This window comes from Protomyctophum parallelum, assembly GCF_964188405.1.
Source record: "Protomyctophum parallelum genome assembly, chromosome: 16".
Taxonomy (NCBI): Eukaryota; Metazoa; Chordata; class Actinopteri; order Myctophiformes; family Myctophidae; genus Protomyctophum; species Protomyctophum parallelum.
The window spans coordinates 11,821,967-11,840,950 of NC_139711.1; the positions used below are offsets into that span (position 1 = coordinate 11,821,967).

At 43.3% G+C, this 18,984-nt stretch overlaps 2 protein-coding genes across 3 annotated transcripts in view; one reads left to right on the forward strand and one right to left on the reverse strand.

Moving 5' to 3' along the window:
• Positions 1-18,984, reverse strand: part of unc5a (unc-5 netrin receptor A) — a 278,720-nt gene that overhangs the window by 27,558 nt on the left and 232,178 nt on the right. For both annotated transcript variants that reach the window (XM_083785438.1, XM_083785437.1), the window contains exons 11-12: positions 10,236-10,323; positions 9,409-9,577 (exon numbers count right to left, since the gene is read on the reverse strand). In XM_083785438.1, the coding sequence (XP_083641564.1) occupies positions 9,409-9,577; positions 10,236-10,323 (257 nt within the window). The remainder of the gene's footprint in view (positions 1-9,408; positions 9,578-10,235; positions 10,324-18,984) is intronic.
• Positions 15,899-17,546, forward strand: LOC310873229 (putative aarF domain-containing protein kinase 2; the record flags this gene model as incomplete). Its single annotated transcript, XM_083785564.1, is given in 2 exon segments — positions 15,899-16,746; positions 16,748-17,546. Coding segments are annotated over 2 exon segments (1,647 nt in total).

Here is an 18,984-nt window from a genome sequence, read left to right on the forward strand (position 1 = left end):
TTTCAAAATCTTTCAAGTCTCAAACAATGTATTAAAAAAAATAAACGAAGAAAATAAAAACATAGCAAAGAATAGCCGGTTTTGCGAGCTCACAACACCCCATCAATCGGCTAAATAATGCATGAACGAGGTGCTCCATTGACATGAAAGCAGACTCCGATAGATTCCTGGCAAGAAAGGATGGTCCTACAGAGAAATAAAGAGGAATGGTAATACAGTAAATATTGAATGTGAGGGATTTCCGTCAGCCTTCTGAATTTGTTAAAGGGACACTTCACCCTTTTTGCAAAAAAATATATGGTAATGACATTTAGGAGCTTTAGAACACTTTCCTGGGGGTCTTTATGTGTGTAATATGTGGTTTTAGATATTATAGATTGTAGCAGTGAGCCCAGTGTCTCTGATGTCATGGACACTGGGATCACTTACTTCCTGGACTACATCAAGGAAGCTCTTAGAAGGAAGTGAAGTGGTCACGTGACTGGGCTGCGCCATGACACTTTCATGGACACTTTCACGGGAGCCAAACTACACCCGGAAGTTCGGCAGAATGCACTGGAGCCAATGAGAGCTCAGTGACCAGCTCATGAACAAACATTATTTATGAATGACTGAGACCTTTTGTAAAGTGATCGCTTCTGGAAAAGGCAGAAAACTTACTATGTGCTCTTCTATAAATACGTCAATAAAAATAAATAGTTATTAAGTCGAAAAACAACCACTCGGAAAAAACGTGTGATATCACTTATGTCTTCTTTCATATTCCTGAAACGAATTATATGACAAAGCTCGCAATCGTTCATGTATAATGTTTGTTACGAGCTGGTCCAGCCGGCTCCATTCACTGCCATGTATTCATTGCACTACCGGTGTGAGTTTGGCTCCCATGAAAGTGTCCATGAAAGTGTCATGGCGCAGCCCAGTCACGTGACCACTTCACTTCCTTCTAAGAGCTTCCTTGGACGACATGTGGTCTCAGTAAGACAGACCTGCCCTATCCACAAGGAGGAGCAGTGCACCAAAGTATTATGGGAATTGTAGTCCAGGAAGGAAGTGAGCCCAGTGTCAATGACATCAGAGACACTGGGCTCACTGCTACAATCTAAAATATCTAAAACCACATATTACACACATAAAGACCCCCAGGAAAGTGTTCTAAAGCTTCTAAACATCATTAACATATATTTTTTGCAAAAAGGGTGAAGTGTCCCTTTAACAAAGGAGAGAGAGAGAGAGAGAGAGAGAGAGAGAGAGAGAGAGAGAGAGAGAGAGAGAGAGAGAGAGAGAGAGAGAGAGCGAGAGCGAGAGAGAGAGGGGAACTACAAGCTTTGATTATCAAATCACTTTGGCTCTTAAAGCTGACATCTATCACGTTTTATAATGTCTTATACCCACGTTACACTTTATGAGCTTCAGGCAGGGATATTTGTCAACCAGACTGTAGGTGTCTTAGTTTTTCGCACAATAAAAACAGTACCAAAAACGTAACATTATTAAAAGACAGAAAATAAGTGCAGGTGAGAAACGAAACAATAAACAAGTAGAATTGAAAGAACAAACATAAGGTATGACAAACAACAATACACGTGTGTGCAGTTGAACGTGTGGGTGCGTGAGTGTGTGTGTGTGTGTGTGTGTGTGTGTGCATGTGTGTGTGTACAGTATGCATGCGTGTCCAGTATGTATGCGTGTCTGTGTATGCAGAGTAAAGCTACATTATATGGTAGGAGCAAGTGGAGACAGGCCTGGATTGGACGGTCTGGCGCTTCTGGCAGATGCCAGAAGACATAATGGCGTCTTTGGACCACCTTGTGGACGTCTTTGGGCCGGTGAGGACCACAAATGCCAGAGCCGATATTCGGTGCCAGTCCGTGCCTGAGTGGAGAGGCTTGACTCATCAGGATGGCCCTCAATCTATGTTTAAAGTTACTGAGTGAAGATGAGGAGTATGTGTGTATTCCAGAGTAAAGAACCTCTGTCTTTAATGAAGAACTGGCTATGAGTGGCACGGACGAAGGGAGGGTAGAGATGGTCGGATTGTAATCATGAACTTGAGAGTTGGTCTACCCGAAACCAGAGTCTAAGTGCTACATCTCTATAAACTTATTTGCCACTTTTTACTATTTTGAAAAAGTTCAATAGCCGATCTACAAGCTCACAACGTGTCGATGTAGATCGGTTAGTTGAACTATTTTAAAATGTTTTTCAAGAGAGTAAAACACAGCAAAGAATTTAGGGATAAAAGGTAAGGCTCGCCCAAGATAGAGCCATAAATGTCTCAATGGAGGAGTGGGCCCCGCCCCCGGGCACCCAGTTTGGAAAACAGCTGAGGTCTGTTGTTTTGCATTGCAGTGCAACTAGCGAGCTCTTTAATTGGCCAACAAGAGATGAAAGATGGATTAGATCATGGCATGCGTGCTGCCGCACATCTCACACTGTTGTCTTGCAAAAAGAACACAGAGCGCAGCATCCGTGTCAGCCCATGCATCAGCCAGAAAAGCAGACTGACTCAGCATCGCTTCCCGTCACCGCAAGAGACAATTTTATCAGATCATTTTTGACGACGCTCCCTCCGCCAGTCTAATTTGACGGGGATAAATTGGGGACCCGAGGTGACAACATTTTCTTCTAAAATGCCATCATGCCAGTTAACTGACTCTTCCTATTAGCCAATCACGCTGAAGAGAGCGCTGCCTCCTGCCAAGCACCCCGGCGAGCACTTCCGCCAGAATGCCCCCCTCCCTCCCTCCACCATCGATTCAACCAGACACAGTTCACTTCCATGGAATTAGTATCGACACCATTCATTTCCTATGCAACCGCAAGCCCAGTGTCACTTTTTCATCTTCTTAATATTTCGGTGACTGCAGCTACAGCGTGATGTGGCTCAATTACTCTGCCGCTCAATATCCACACACACACACACACACACACACACACACACACACACACACACACACACACACACACACACACACACACACACACACACACACACACACACACACACACACACACACACACACACACACACACACACACACACACACACTTCATCCTCTCCTCTCCTCCACAATGCCCCCTCATTCTCTATCTTTACATCTGTCTTTCGACTATTTCCTTATCGTAACCACTCTCGTTTCCAATATCCCCTCGTACCTCTCATCATTGTGTTTCGCAAAAATCTACTTCTCCATTTTCTCTCTGCCTCTTCAACTTCCACCGTGATCGTTTGTGTTGGCTCACTTCCAGTGGTGGAAAGTAACTAGTACATTTACTCAAGTGCTGTAATTACGTTTTTTTACTTAAGTATTTCCATTTTTTCCAATACTTTATACTATAATCCACTACATCTCAGAGGCAAACATGTACTGCACTTTTACTACACTACAATTACTTGAAAACTTTACTTTTAGTACTTCATCATCCAGGAACCACTTCAGCCTTAAATATACTTTTAATAGTTTAATTTCACCCAAAAAATTACTTATTTTCTTATCAATTACCCACACCATGGAGCATTGTATCCGGTATATGGTAGGAGACTTAAATGAGACTCTTTGAGTCTCATATCGGATGGGATCCGTTCATAATTCAGACTCCGCATTAGTCCGACAACGCAGCCTTGCGTGCGGTTAGGGTTAGGGACAGGGTTAGTAATGGGGCGAGACCCCTACCGTATACACTGCTTCATACACTCTGCGTCATCAAATTATTGGTTTAGGAATGCGGATATTTAAATGAACTAGTAGTAAATTATGAATACTTATTTCTACATTGCGGCATTGGTAGGTACTTCTTTACTTCTGTAAAGAATTGGGAGTAGTGCTTCCATCAATGCTCATCTGTACACCGGGCCCTGTCCTGGTCTTGTGGTGGCTGCTGGGCTATATTTGGGCCAAGGCCGATGATTAAAAGTGCTGGTCTAACCTCTGCCTCAGACAGGGCCAATCCATCCCACAGACACCCTACCACCACCACCACACGCAGCCAGGCTGAATTATTTATGCACAATATCGAACATGAAAGAGGACCTACTCTCACTCCCAAGCCCTTTCCAATCTCTCCGGATTGCGGGTATGGGTGTTTAGTTGTATACGATATGTGTGTTTGTCGTCATGCGTTGTGTGCGTGAGTGTGTTTAGTTGTATGCGGTATGTGTGTGTGTCGTCATGCGTTGTGTGCGTGAGTGTGTTTAGTTGTATGCGGTATGTGTGTGTGTCGTCATGCGTTGTGTGCGTGAGTGTGCAGGCGTTCACAGCAGTGGTGGAAGAAGTACTTAAATAGTAAACAAAATAATTAAGGTACAAAGGTTTTGGCATCAAAATATACTATACAGTATATAAATATAAAAAAAACTTTAAAGAAAAGGAAAGAATGTTTTTTTTTTTTACTACTACTACTACTACTAAAATAGCCTAATACCAGTAAGTATAACATTGGTCTTATTATTATTGGTTAATGTATAATAATAATAATAATAATAATAACTAGACAAAGTGCCAATCGGCACAGGTCTCCACCAGGGCAGGTCAGGTTGTGGCCTCATGGTGGCGCTATAACAGGCTGTTGAGGAAGATTTGGGCCGGAGGTTCGTGTTGGAGGGATGCAGGTACAATGTTTTTCCATGTGTGCATACATAAGTTGTATACAGATCGATGCAGTTATAGCTAAAAACAGGAATTGGCCTGTTATAGCGCCACCGTGAGGCTGATTTTGAGGAAAAAATTGTGGCATGTCGTCCTCGGCCTAGTGAAAATGTGCATGTATAATTTAACGGAAATTGCACACTGTTTGTGATTTGTGGTCTTTTTTCGAAATGGACGAATCGTGTGAGCTTTGGAAGCCAATCTTAGCCAATCAGGATGGAAGATGGGAAATGGTGGTGCTCCGTGTTGATCACATGACTATGGAGATAGTGTATACCGATTTGCGTGAAATTTGGATAAAATCTGAAGGAGTAATAGAAAATGTGTTTTACATATGTCGGCCTCCTGGTGGCGCTATAAAGAGCAGATGTGAAAAATTCCAGGCAAAGGTTTTTCCTTGGCCTCTAGGGAGTTGGCATACAAAGTTATCCACAGATCCGTGCAGTTAGAGGTAAAAACACTTTTCGGCCAGTTATAGCGCCACCTTGAGGCTGAGTTGAAATTGTTCATGTGGCATTTCGTCCTCGGCCTAGTGGGAATGTGGGTGCACAATTTCACGGAAATCACGCGATGTGTTCATGATTTGCAGCATTTTGTTTGAAACTGAGCACTCCTGTGAACTTTGGAAGCCAATCTTAACCAATCAGGATGGAGTCTGATAAATCTGAAAGACCGGTTTCGTTGAATGGCTCTAGAGAGACTGTGTACCAATTTGCGTTATGTTTGGACAAAATCTGTAGGTGTACTGTGCAAAAACTTGTTTTGCACAAAGCGGCCTCCTGGTGGCGCTATAACAGGCCGTTCTGGAAAGTTTGGGGCAGAGGTTCATCGTTGGCATCCAGGGAGTGTGTGTGCAAAATGTGGCATCGACCGGGTTAACGGTGGCCGAGATTAGCTGCTCACGGACACACGGACGGACGGACGGACGGACACACGGACGGACACACGGACGGACGGAGTGCAAAACATACTCTCCCCACATGCCTTCGGCCTGGTGGAGACAATAACTAGAACTGCACTCTGTCGAGTGCATACTTGCTTGTTGCACACTAGTAGGCCATAAATGGCCAACTAGTGCGCAAGCAAGTACTTTCGACCGATGTAAACTGTTAAATCTCAGTATCTCTGTGAAGGAACGTTTGAAATGTATAATCATTAGGTGTAACTATTTGCTACCTACCTACTTTATGCATATAAACACCTAGTATTATTAAGTATGGTTCAAGTTTCTATCTATATAAGAAATACAGTTTTATCGATGTAGATATATTCTGGATCCCTTTTTAGTTTTTTAAAGAAAAATAAATCATTGATATGTGATGAAAAAAAAGGTATATAAACTGAATTAAAATATCTTATACAGTATAATTATTCTGTAAACGGTGGAATCTCAATATCTCTGTGAAGGAACGTTTGAAATGTCTAATTATTAGGTGTAACTATTTGCTACCTATCTACTTTATGCATGTAAACACCTAGTATTATTAAGTATGGTTCAAGTGGCCCAGGCCGTAGCGTAACGGTCTGGGCACCGGACTGGTAATCCAGTCGCAGTGTGCCGCGGGTTCGACTCCCGGACCCGACACGGCCTTTACTGCATGTCATCCCCCCATCTCTCTCCCGTTTCCTGTCAGCCTACTGTCTGTCCCTTCAAAAATCAATAAAAGGCGTAAGCCGCAAAAAAATATCTTAAAAAAAAAAAAAAAGTATGGTTCAAGTTTCTATCTATATAAGAAATACAGTTTTAGAAAAATAAATCATTGATATGTGATGAAAAAAAATGTATATAAACTGAATTAAAATATATTATACAGTATAATTATTGTATTACTTATTGTAAATTGTCAATTGTTTTCAATGTATTTCATCTTGGACTATAGTGATATTAATACTAAATCATGATCAGAGTAATATGTGTCTCTAACTTCAATTTCTGTAATAATACTTTCACATTTGTTAAAATATACATGATCTAAAATACTTGGATTTGTATTTAATTGTTTAAAGCCTAATCTTTATACTTCTATCTTTCTCAGTATTATGGTCTTCATTGAAATCTCCTATTATCATAATTGCAGAAGTCGGAGATGATAGATACTTTACCATGTTTTCGAGAAATGTGTTTAATTTCGAAAGGTCTGTTTTAGGTGATCTGTACATAAGAATGATATATAGATCTTTATCTTTTACATGTATACATACGTGTTCTACTTTTTCTAATATCCTGATTTCATTTTGAATTATTTCAATGGAAATATCTTCTTTTATAGCAAACATAACTCCCCCACCTTGGCCACCTATATCTTTTTCTCTGTCATTCCTGATTGTATTGTAATTCGTGTTCATTGTTTTTAATTTAAAAGTAATGTTATTATTTTTCTTTAAGTGTGTTTCAGTAAAAGCTATTAGATCCAACTGGTTATGTATATAGTATACGTATGACTAGCTCTAAATGATGACGTAAGACATACGTATATATATAATATACTATATAGAGTATGTAGTTGTAAGTTGATTAGCGGTATACTGTGGTTACTTTGCGCCAAAAACCGTGACAGCCAACCCGCCATTTTATGTTTATGCAAAAAAACATCAAATCTGTGCCTGGTTTGCTGGGACCAGATTACACAAATGACCATATTTCTTACGTCATCATTGAGAGCTAGTCATACATATACACACCACGTACTCTGGTCCCAGCAGATCAGGCACAATTTGCTATTTTATTTTTACTGGTTATGTATATAGTATACGTATGACTAGCTCTAAATGATGACGTAAGACATACGTATACATATACATATACTATATAGAGTATGTAGTTGAAAGTTGATTAGCGGTATACTGTGTTTACTTTGCGCCAAAAACCGTGACAGCCAACCCGCCATTTTATGTTTATGCAAAAAAACATCAAATCTGTGCCTGGTTTGCTGGGACCAGATTACACAAATGACCATATTTTTTACGTCATCATTGAGAGCTAGTCATACATATACACACCACGTACTCTGGTCCCAGCAGATCAGGCACAATTTGCTATTCTATTTTTACTGATTATGTATATAGTATACGTATGACTAGCTCTCAATGATGACGTAAGAAATATGGTCATTTGTGTAATCTGGTCCCAGCAAAACAGGCACAGATTTGATGTTTTTTTGCATAAACATCAAATGGCGGGTTGGCTGTCACGGCGAAAGAGACTGGGCGAAATTATTACTTATAATAATAATAATAATCTGATCTAATAATCTCTAAAGTAGAAGTATACATGAAAAGTACAGTACTGAGTGAGTAAATATACTGTTTACTTTCCACCAATGATTTAAGGCATACTGCTGTACAAAAACAAACCAAACTAAATAATCATGCATGGTTCTAACTTCTAACCCATATCCGAGTGGAACCGCCGTGCACTTCTGCAACTGTTTCATGTACAGTATATTTTCATAGAGAGACGGCAAACTGGGAGAAGTCAGTTAATTGGAGGCAACGTAACAACGTTCACAGATGGGTCAAGGAGCACTCAGGGGAGAGCTGCGGGGAGGAGGAACAGTAATTTGCCCGGAGAACCAACAAAATGCGACCGATTTCGTAGAAAAATAAAACACGTTGCTTAGCAACTCAGCCGGAGACCAGGCAGTGCATGCAAGCCTTTTGTTCCATCCCAACAGGAACAAACCACACTGCCGGTCTCATAAAAGCCATTTAGAGTTTTGACGTGAGCTGGGCTACAATCACCACTTCAATCCAAAGCACGTCCGCTGGCTGCGTTCTGCAACGGCTTTGCTTTCTTTTATGTTGGAGTTCCAAGCAAAAGTCCTGAAAGTTCAGCCTTTCCCTTTGAAAAAAAAGCAGTGGGGTGAGTCAAGTGCTCTGCTTTGGGGTAGTAAGCCAAGTACAAGCAGTCCTGCAATTGGGCAGAAACTCTTATCTCCATAATTATCTTAACGATCCTTGTTTGTTCCGAAAAATATAAAAAAAACAAACAAAAAGAACATGGCCCCTCACGTATTAGAAGGACAGTATCAGTCACCAGAACCAAGGATGGGTGTTTGATGAATCGACCATGGTTAAAATGGAGTTTGAATTAACTTACAATGGGTTTGTATAGGAAGGGGACGTGGCATCTAAAATGAATATCAAATATCTAAATACTGAATCAAGCAACTTAAAAACTGTCTGGGGTGTTCACAAAAGCCTGAGTAGACGATGAAATAGACTCGGAAACCCAGACGTTTTTATTTCCAGGGAGGAAAAAAAAGTCTGGGTCTGAGTCCACTTCAATTCGGCATAGAGTAGCGCAAACATTGCTCACTCTGCTGATTTCTGATCGTCTGCAACTTTGTTAAATTGACACATGAAATGACCCTAAATGTTTTGAAACATCCCTTGAAGTTATTTGTCATATCTGCCCTGTGCAAATTTTTATGAAGCCTAAAAAGGCAAATATAAATCACATTTGTATTCACCATGATCCATAATGATCATAATGAACATAATAATGTTCAATGCCCGAAGAACACAATGAAATCGTTAAATAGGCAATTATTTGTTTGACCATTAACCCATTTTCTGAAAAAACTATGTTTCTATGTCAGTGGTGCTCAACCTTTTTCATTTCAAGGACCCCCAGAATTATCTGGATTTGGCTGCTATCCATAGCTAAAGTATAACATGATGCTTCCCGTCCAGAATGGGTTAATGGTCAAAGTAAGTGTGACACATGTAGCCACTAGAGGTCCCGCGGCCGCCTCACCTCCCACGCGCCCTCGTAGCTCTGCTTCTTGAGCCGCACGGCCCAGTTCTCCGGGCAGGCGTCGCAGCAGTGGTCCATGCTGAGGATGACGGGCCGGGTCAGGACCACCCCTGGAGGCCCACAGCTCACGATGGGGCTCAGCAGCGTCTGGCAGCCCGCCAAGGGTAACCTGTGGAGGGGCAAACGGAATCAGTGGCAACAAGGGGGCATGAGGTGAATGAGTGGTTAATGGAGGTACAGGAGGGAGACGGAGCAGGGCTGTTTTCTCAAAGCTTTTCATGCCATGGAAACATGCCAACACATAGGTGAACACGGACATTGCTGTTCCTTGCACCACAAAAAGAAAACCCAAAAAACTAAAAACAGAGCATGAATCGATTCAGGCGTATTCATGGAGGTTAGCACTTCTGCATTTTGGGCACCAAATTCTGCTACCCAAATCGAGAAAAACTGAGCAACTTCCATTGAAATGAATAGCTGGGGGCGGGTTGGTCCGCTCTCTAGTTTATATATAGCTCTATGAGTTGCACCCCTACAGTAATGCGATGGAAGAACAAAATAAATGAATAAATGAGGAAAATTCTAAATAAAGGCCTGCTGAGGTGACTTCAACCAAGTGGTGATGACTTAAATAGTGCAAAAAAGGCTATGTTATTTATTTACATTCCCTCCTGGCTGCCACAACGCTGTAGCACTGCACACGCACACGCACACACACGCACACACACACCTTAGGCCTTTCCTAATGTACTAGCGAGAGCATCAGAACAAACAGCCTGGCGGCTTCCAGGGAAGACTGCCAGTTAGGCGGTGTTAAAGAGACCCACCTTAAATCTTCCTTGCGCTGAGCAGTGAGGTAAATCTCATAGATCTTCCCTCTGGGGATGGCCTCAGGAGGAATGAGCATGCTGATTCCTAATGCAAATAACAACAGAAGGAGGGAGGGAGAGTGAGTGTAGTGTGTGTGTGTGTGTGTGTGTGTGTGTGTGTGCGTGTGCGTGTGTGATAGAAAGAGAGAGGGAGTGCGAGAGAGGCTCAATTAAATCTCACTGAACAATGTTTTTCCTCGTACAAAAGGCAGGTAAAAAAATTAAAATAAATAAAAAATACAGATCCCTCCTGAAGGTCACCATAGGTAAACTACCGCCAATTTGAGCTAGATACATTTACAAATACTGTACTTTTTACTCCAAATATTTGACACCTTTGTTAGTGCGGAAGAATTATTAATCATACTATATTGTTATTATGGTTGCTTATATCTAACCTTTATATTTTACCATCACATATACTAGAATACATTGTGATATGTGGTAGCTTTATAAGAGCCTAGATGATGAACAGATTGTTTTGGTACAGCCTATCTTGTTATGGTTCAGCAGCTACAACAGTATAACTCTGGTCTGAGCACTGTGTTCCTGACAGAAGTACCGTACCACCAAATGAGTGTTATTGTACTTCTCCCCATGATATCATATTATTGTACATTAAAGCACAACCAGCTCCACCTAAAACATTGTCTCAACTCCTATTGCCTCATCAGTTGCTGATTGATCCAGAATTCCGTGACACCAGAGGAGGGCTGTGGACAGTTCAGAGACCTGCCTATACCTAGCCTGATTATCAGACTGTGGGTCTTTGGGCTGGATCCAGGCTAGCCTATACGAGTGACATCACCGATGTGGAATAGAAACTGCAGGTTTTCTATTCCTGGAAAGTTAGCATGCTGCAATAGAAGCCATTGTTCTCGCATTAATAACACATGAAATGAAAACATTTGTTTCAAATGACCAAACCTGCCTGGTTTCCTGAACAGTCCTTCTCTGAGACACATACAGACTTAATAGACAAACATGCCATATTATAATGAGCATTAGTGAGGAAGATATGTTGAGCATGGGTGAAGTGCTCCAATGTGTTGCATGTTCAAGGTTCACTTTCATGTAAGCTTGTAGGTCGGCTAAAAGAAGGAGACTTTTTACTTTTACCTTGGTAATGTAAGTATATATTAATAGTGATACCAATACTCTTATTCTTAAAAAGAATAATAATAATATATAATATATAATATATATATATATATATATATATATATAAAATATAGGCCTTTTACTTTTTTTTTTTTTTTTTTAATATATTTTTTTGCGGCTTACGCCTTTTATTAGTTTTTGAAGGGACAGACAGTAGGCTGACAGGAAACGGGAGAGAGATGGGGGAAGACATGCAGTAAAGGCCGTGTCGGGCTCGGGAGTCGAACCCGCGGCACACTGCGACTGGATTACCAGTCGGGTGCCCAGACGGTTACGCCACCGCCTGGGCGGCCTTTTACTTTTATAAGAGAATATTTATATTGCGGTATTTATATTCAGAGTACTTCTTTCCGCAACTGCCGCCAAGCACAGAAGATGCAGATCTGTGTGCAGCGCCCGACAAGGCGAGCAAGTGTCCCCTCGGTCACTGAGACAAAAAGCTTTAAAAGTCCTCCGTCTGGCACCGACTTGAGAAACTGAGAGTTCGACAAACCACAGAACGAGAGTTATACGGCAAGAAAACTGGCACTTCCCCCGGAGAGCAGTGAAATGCACCTCGGAGAGAGAGAGAGAGAGAGAAGCTATCTTTAGGCAGTTGCCGAGTGTTGAGCCAATTTGTGCTGTGTGATTTCTCCCGGCGAAACTATCCACTTAGAGTCTCATTTAAGATGCACAACAAACACGCAAATATAATGTGAAGCACATCTTAAAGCGTCCCCGGATTGTTAGCTTTGGTCTCCGTTCCCCCGTATAAAGCATCTGTTTGAATAAGCCAAGGAGTGCATAAGCGGCGCTGGCAACGGGTGTCTGGTAGTCATAAAGCATGTCTTCTGTGTTACTCATCTAAATGTTTTAACTGGCCCGTGAGGAGAGCAAATCTCCTCGCCAGCATGAAAACATGCTAGAGTCCAAAGTGAGAAGATTGCTGCCAGTGTGTGCCCAACGCTGGCTCCGAGTTAATCCATGCATACGATGACTATAAGCGGTCGAAAACGATCAACGGAGAATAGAGAGCGAGAGGGGGGGGGGGGGGGGGTGTTGTGTTGCCGGGAGACGACTATAAAGACCATTTCTCCTCTCTGGACTTACATACGAGCATACTGGCACTGCCATGTTGCTGCCATTTGACCGTGATAATCAGCGCGGCGCACGGACACAGGCCTTGCCAGAAAACACTCTCTTCCAAGCACAATTATATAAGCACGGCGCTCGGCTAATATGGAGCGGCACGGCGAAAAGAAGGGGATGAATAATGGCTGACCCTCTCATCTCTCTTATCAAAACTCTCTGCTAATGGCATATCTCTGTACAGTATCTCTGGCTGTGCTGTTGGCACACACAACTATCAACGTGCAATGTACATGCTGTACAGAATCATGCGTCAGCGAGCACATACAGTACTTACTGTATATATTTAACCTGCATGGCAGTAATTGAGTGGCCTAATTTGGCATAATTTCCTTCCATTTGAGGGTTCCTTTTTACAGTGTCCTTTGTTACGCAGAAGTCATTATCTCCGCCAGGTCGGATCAGCCGGGGACAGGGATTATGTTTCCGCCCCTGTCCGTCCGCGTGGCCGTCTGTGAACAGCCAATGTCCAGCAGAGTGAGTTTGGACGAGCAACAGAGCCGATCTGTTGTGTTGGCCAATCAAGGGAAGCCGATGACTGTGTTCACATACACAGCAGTGTGTTCAGCAAACAGTTAGCTTGTATGTCTGTTTATGTTTTTTGAGGGGCGATGGACAGCTTTGAGGGTTTGTGCCATTTTTTGTACAGTGTACAGTATGTGGACCATGGTGACATTGATCAATTCTTGCTAAAAAAAGGCTTCTAATATATTATTTATGCCACAAAATCTTTAAATCTCACACTATTAAGGCAACCGGCCGGTTCCACGCACTGCACAAGGTGCCCTTTTTTCACTTGAGCACCTGCCCCTCTAAATGTCTGTGCACGCCACTGCAGACAAATAACTGTAAAACATTAAAATGCCCTGGTTTTAAACGTCCAAATTGTCCCGTTTTCACCACAGTTACACATTTATAAACTTGATACTCTCCCCCATTGATAAAAAGTAATTTTTAAAAGTGTATAGTGAATAAAGTCCTGCTTGTTACATCATATCATTCCCTCTGTAAATGGCTCCTGCACAGTTTGCGTGTAGACAGTCATTTTCTGCACCCTTTCTCTTGTCTAGCACATTGAAATTGCATGAATATATGTATTATTGATCATATTTTTCTGTCTCTGCTAACCCCTCCCCCGAAATACTCTTTTATCACACACATTTGCACACAATGCTCTCAAGCTTTTTAACGTTTAATCCATTTGACATATACATGTATAGGTCATGTATTATGGAAAGAAATATAGTATTATGGTAATATTATAGTACTATGGTAATAATATAATAGTATGGAAAAGCTGTCTGTGCCTCTGAGCAAGGCAACTTGCTCAGAGGCAGAGAGTGACAGAGTCTGGAGCAGTGGACGTTCAGTGACTTGTAGATCTGTTATTGTTGGTGCTGGAGGACCCCTGTCAGCACAATATATAGGCTTTCCGTGCTTGAAATGGTTTATTTTGAAGCATGCTTTTGAACTTGGATATTATTACCAGTAAGACGCCCTGAGCATCCTCCTGGGTGAAGACAGACTGCTAGGCGAGCGCTGGCGCTTTGGCATGGGCGTGCTGTCAGATCAACATATGATACATAAGATATACTCGAGGGGTTTCATGCTGGGCTCAAGGGCGCATTCATATACTCAAGGGGTTAATATTCTGCATTACTATGTGGGTGTATTCAGTGTGTGCAAGACCCACATGTAACCCATTTTTCACCCCTGTGTCAATCATCTATTGTTATCCTGGGCTCTACACACCCTCCACCAACCTAGTCCCCAAATATGGGGACAAGGGGAGAGCAACGGACTTGAACTCATGCTTGAGTGTCCAAGTTGCTCCTTTACACCTGACAGGGGGGAGTTTCCCTGGTTCGACGTAGCGCATGGAAGGAACACGTTATTCCAACCAGTTCCTTTCCCCTCCCTCAGGCGCCCCGGCTGGCCAGGGGGAGGCAGTTTAGTGACCAGGATTACTGCATGTTTTTTGTGAGGGTACCTACCCTAGGGGACACGGGGAGAACATGCAAACTCCACACAGAAAGGCCCTTTCGCCAACCCCGCCTTCGGGTATGGGCACTGATGACGCGGAGGAGGAAACACGCCGCCAGCACCCACAGCGTCCCGAGCGGGAATCGAACCCAGGACCTTCTAGCTGTGAGGCGACAGCACTACCAACTGTGCCACACGTGCCCCCTTCCTGCTCTTAATGTTTAATGATGGTGTTTGATTGTGTTGAGCAGGGAGAAAAATGTAGCAGAGCCGAACGCCAAGATAAAATATTAGATGCACACTTGTATTCTCAATCTATTATAAATATTGGTTAAATCTATTCGTGAGTTGTCTGACTGAAATGGAATAAATTTTGTTCTGGCCATACTGTATATGGAGCACGTATGGAATGTCAGAACAGGTCAGCTCCATATATGGAGATCTAAGGGTGGCAGCGGGGGCAGTATCTTGGGTGTACAGGATTTAGCGCCGGGCCTTAAATTTCGGGCCTGTTGAGAACTCTAGTTTTCGCCGGCTGCCGGGCGCTGCTGCACTAATAACTTTGGGGCAGGCCCGTCTGGAGTTTGAATGGACAGGTATCAGTCAAAAGGGAGACATCGAAGAGGAGGGATGGATGGGGAAGAACAGGTCAGCTCCATATATGGAGATCTAAGGGTTTGAGATCAGATGTATAATATTGAGGCCAATATTGATGACATCAGGTATCTACATATAAGGGCATTCCCATATACTGTATAGGCTTAATATTGATGACATCAGGGATCTCTATCCCTGATGATGTCACGTGATGTCACCAGGCATGACCATATATGGCGTGGGGTGAAGGATGGACGGACTGACTGATCGGAAATGCACGTTTTCATAGGAAATGCAAACAAATTCGAGGATTCTCTACGAACCTGTCCTGTTGCCCAAGTATGACAATGCCTGACGTCATATACCTGACATAATAGTACTTTTATTATTCGTCACTGCGAAGGTAATAGTTGTAACCTTACGTAACGCGCTACATGTTAACATTACACAAAACCGCGCTAGCTTGGCTGTCCTTGAATGCCATTAGATGTCACAGGCGTGTTCAGTACACACTGTAGCAACACATCAGGATCATAATATGAGGATCAACTTGCTTCAGTTACTTAACAATGGCTGCCTGTAGTGCCAGATCCATCTTCAGCCTGAGGTTCACTGTTCAGAAAGCAAGAGCGTTTACAAGATTCACACTGCTCCACAGTCCAAGAACATGTTTATCCCAACGTCACTACATTCTAATCCGGATCCCTAAAATGACATTGTTTTGCTGGGGTGCATTGAGTGTGTCTCCCTGCATGGCCATGTGCCAGGGAACGCTTAACACACCGCAGACCACAGGGAAGAAATGTGTAGCCCGAGTCCAGGTTGATAAACTTGTTTTCTGCTTGCGCCTCAGCCTCCGGGCACTGGTGCTGCTTCTCAGATTTGCCCCCCTTCTCCTCCTCTACCCCCTGACTTGGGTCTCCTCTCGCTGGGCGTCCTGCTGGCTGGATGCCCTGCTGTGGTTGACGGAGACCTCTGGCGTTACCTTCATCAAGCTGGGCCAATGGGCCAGCAGCCGGCGGGACGTCTTCTCCCAGGACTTCTGTGAGCGCTTCTCCAGGCTCCACGCCAAGGCACGCCCCCACTCCTGGGACCACACAGAGCGGCGCCTTTGCCGGGCGTTCGGTGACGGCTGGAGGAAGCTGCTTGTGTTTGAGAGCAAGGAGCCGGTGGGCTGTGGCTGTGTGGCGCAGGTGTACCGAGGCTCGGCCAGGGTGGACGGCGTGGCAGATCGTGCATTTCAGTCAATCCTGAAGGAGATGGAGAGAGGGGAGGATCTACTGGAGGCCTGGGAGATCCCTGGTTTCTGGGGAGTCGACAGATCCCTGCGGGGCCTCTGGAGGAAGAAGGGATGTGAGGACCCCCCAGGGAGTCAACACGCAGACATGGAGCATTTCATACCAGTGGCCATCAAGGTGCTCCACCCAGGCGTTAAGAGGCAGGTGGAAATGGACTTGCTGCTGATGAGAGCAGGCAGCCAGTTGCTCCACTGTCTGCCTGGACTTAAATGGCTCAGTCTGCCAGAGATCGTAGAGGAGTTTGGAAAGCTCATGACCGCGCAGACTGACCTCCGCTTTGAAGCAAGGAATATTGAGCGCTTCCGAGAACTTTAAGGATGTGGATTCCGTGAAGTTCCCCACTCCGTTGCAACCATTTGTCACCAGGACCATCTTAGTGGAAACCTTTGAAGATAGTGAGCCCATAACCAACTACCTGCGCCCTGGGTTTCCACGGGACGTGAGGCAGAGAATAGCCAGGATGGGAGTGCAAATCTTGCTAAAGATGGTGTTTGTGGACAACTTTGTCCACGGGGACCTTCACCCTGGAAACATCCTGGTCCAGCGTCGAGGGGATGTTCCCGGGGCAGGGGACACGTCCAGCGGCGGTGCTTGCATTCCAGGTGATACCCAGGGCAAGGTAACGCTGACCGACCTGTGGGACACGGTGGTGGTGAGCATCAGACCGCAGTCAGAACCTCTGCAGTTGGTTCTGCTGGACGCGGGCATGGTGGCCCAGCTTAGTGAGAGGGACCTGGCCAACCTCAGAGCCGTCTTCACCGCAGTGGTGCTACGGCAAGGGGAACGGGTTGCAGAGCTACTCCTGCATCACGCCAGGGCCAACGACTGTCAGGATGTACCCAGGTTCAAGAGGGAGATGGCCAAGCTGGTCAACCACGCCCTCAGAAACACCCTCTCACTGGGAAAGATTCAAGTTGCTGATTTACTCTCCAGAGTGTTTGGCCTTCTCATCACCCACAAGGTGAAGCTGGAGAGTAACTTTGCATCCGTTGTATTGGCCGTCATGGTGCTGGAGGGCTTGGGCAGGTCCCTGGACCCAAACCTGGACATCCTGGAGATAGCTAAGCCCCTACTCCTCAATAACTGTGCCTCACTACTCTGATTAACGGCTGTATAGAAAGCAAAAATCTGTCTCTTTTCTCAGAGTCCCCTATATACATGGAGATCTCTGTATCAGTAAGTCAGTCTGTCTGATTGACGGGCATCATTCCCAACTGACGACCGGTATATGTGAAACTTCTAAAGAATTCTAAATTAGATTAGTTAAGTAATTAAACCTCCCCTTCCTAAGCAGGATACTTGAAAAAGTTGGACATTTCAACAAAGTAAAAAACTTTCTAAATGAGAACAATATTTCATTATAGGTCTCAGAGCTAACCGTAGCAGAGAACCATAGCTCTCACTAAGGTGCTTGTTGATGTGAGACGTGCACTGTTAATAAGGCATCTGTTTTGGTTGTGCTTGACTTAAGCTCCCTGACCGCCTGTCTGTCTGTAATCAATACATGGACGAGTGATAATGTTATTAAATTAAATGAGGATAAGACAAGAGATAGTATTAGTTGGCCCCAAAGCTAAATGGGATGAGCTCTATAAAACACTTGGCAACCTGACCTCCTTGATTAAAACAGATACAGAAGTTGTTACTGTATTTTAGTCTCTGGTTTGAATTCTCAGTCCCATCAAGTAGGTTTGCAACTACTGATCATTTTGTTAGTTTATTAATTATTTCTATTGATCACTTTTTTGATTCACTGAATAACCAAGAAGCAATCTACGAAGTAAAACATACCGGTATATAATTAAAACAGTGTAATGCAAAAATAGCCAATCTACAAGCTTGCTTTTTAAAATGATTGTATTCAATCAATCAATCAATCAATCAATCATTCTCATGATCAATTTAATCAATTATCTAATTTAACTGTTGCACTCCTAGTTATTTTGGAATGTTATTTTAATTCTTAAATCATATATAAATAAAGTGAGATGCTTTCTTCTCAGTATTATTGCCAGAGTACAACCATTCCTAACATGCTTAAAATCTAATACATACTTTTACTCAAGTAGGTTGCACTACTACAATATGTTCTTTTTATAGTCCTTGCCAAAATGTCTGCTGAAAGGTTGCAGCTTAGACAGACAGAAAGAACTCTGCTGCTATAGCATAGGCGGAGCTTGAACTTGACGCCTGGGGGTGCGACTGCTTGGCCAATGACACCCGCGCGCGATTTTTTTGACCTTTATTTTATTATAAAGCCCCTAAAAATGAGTTATTTAGGTAGTACAGCAGCTCACACACATACACACATGCACTACAGCCATATAGCGAGTCATCATATCATGATAAGAGAGATGATTACAAACTACAGTCAGAAGTTAAGTTTAAAAAATATATATATATATATTATTTTTTTACTTTTTTTTTTTGCCAGGGGGTGCAGTGCACCCCCTGAACCCCCTCAAGCTCCGCCCATGTGCTATAGACTGCTAAAACAAAACAAAACAAATAAAAGAGAGAGAACACATTGCTCCAGACCA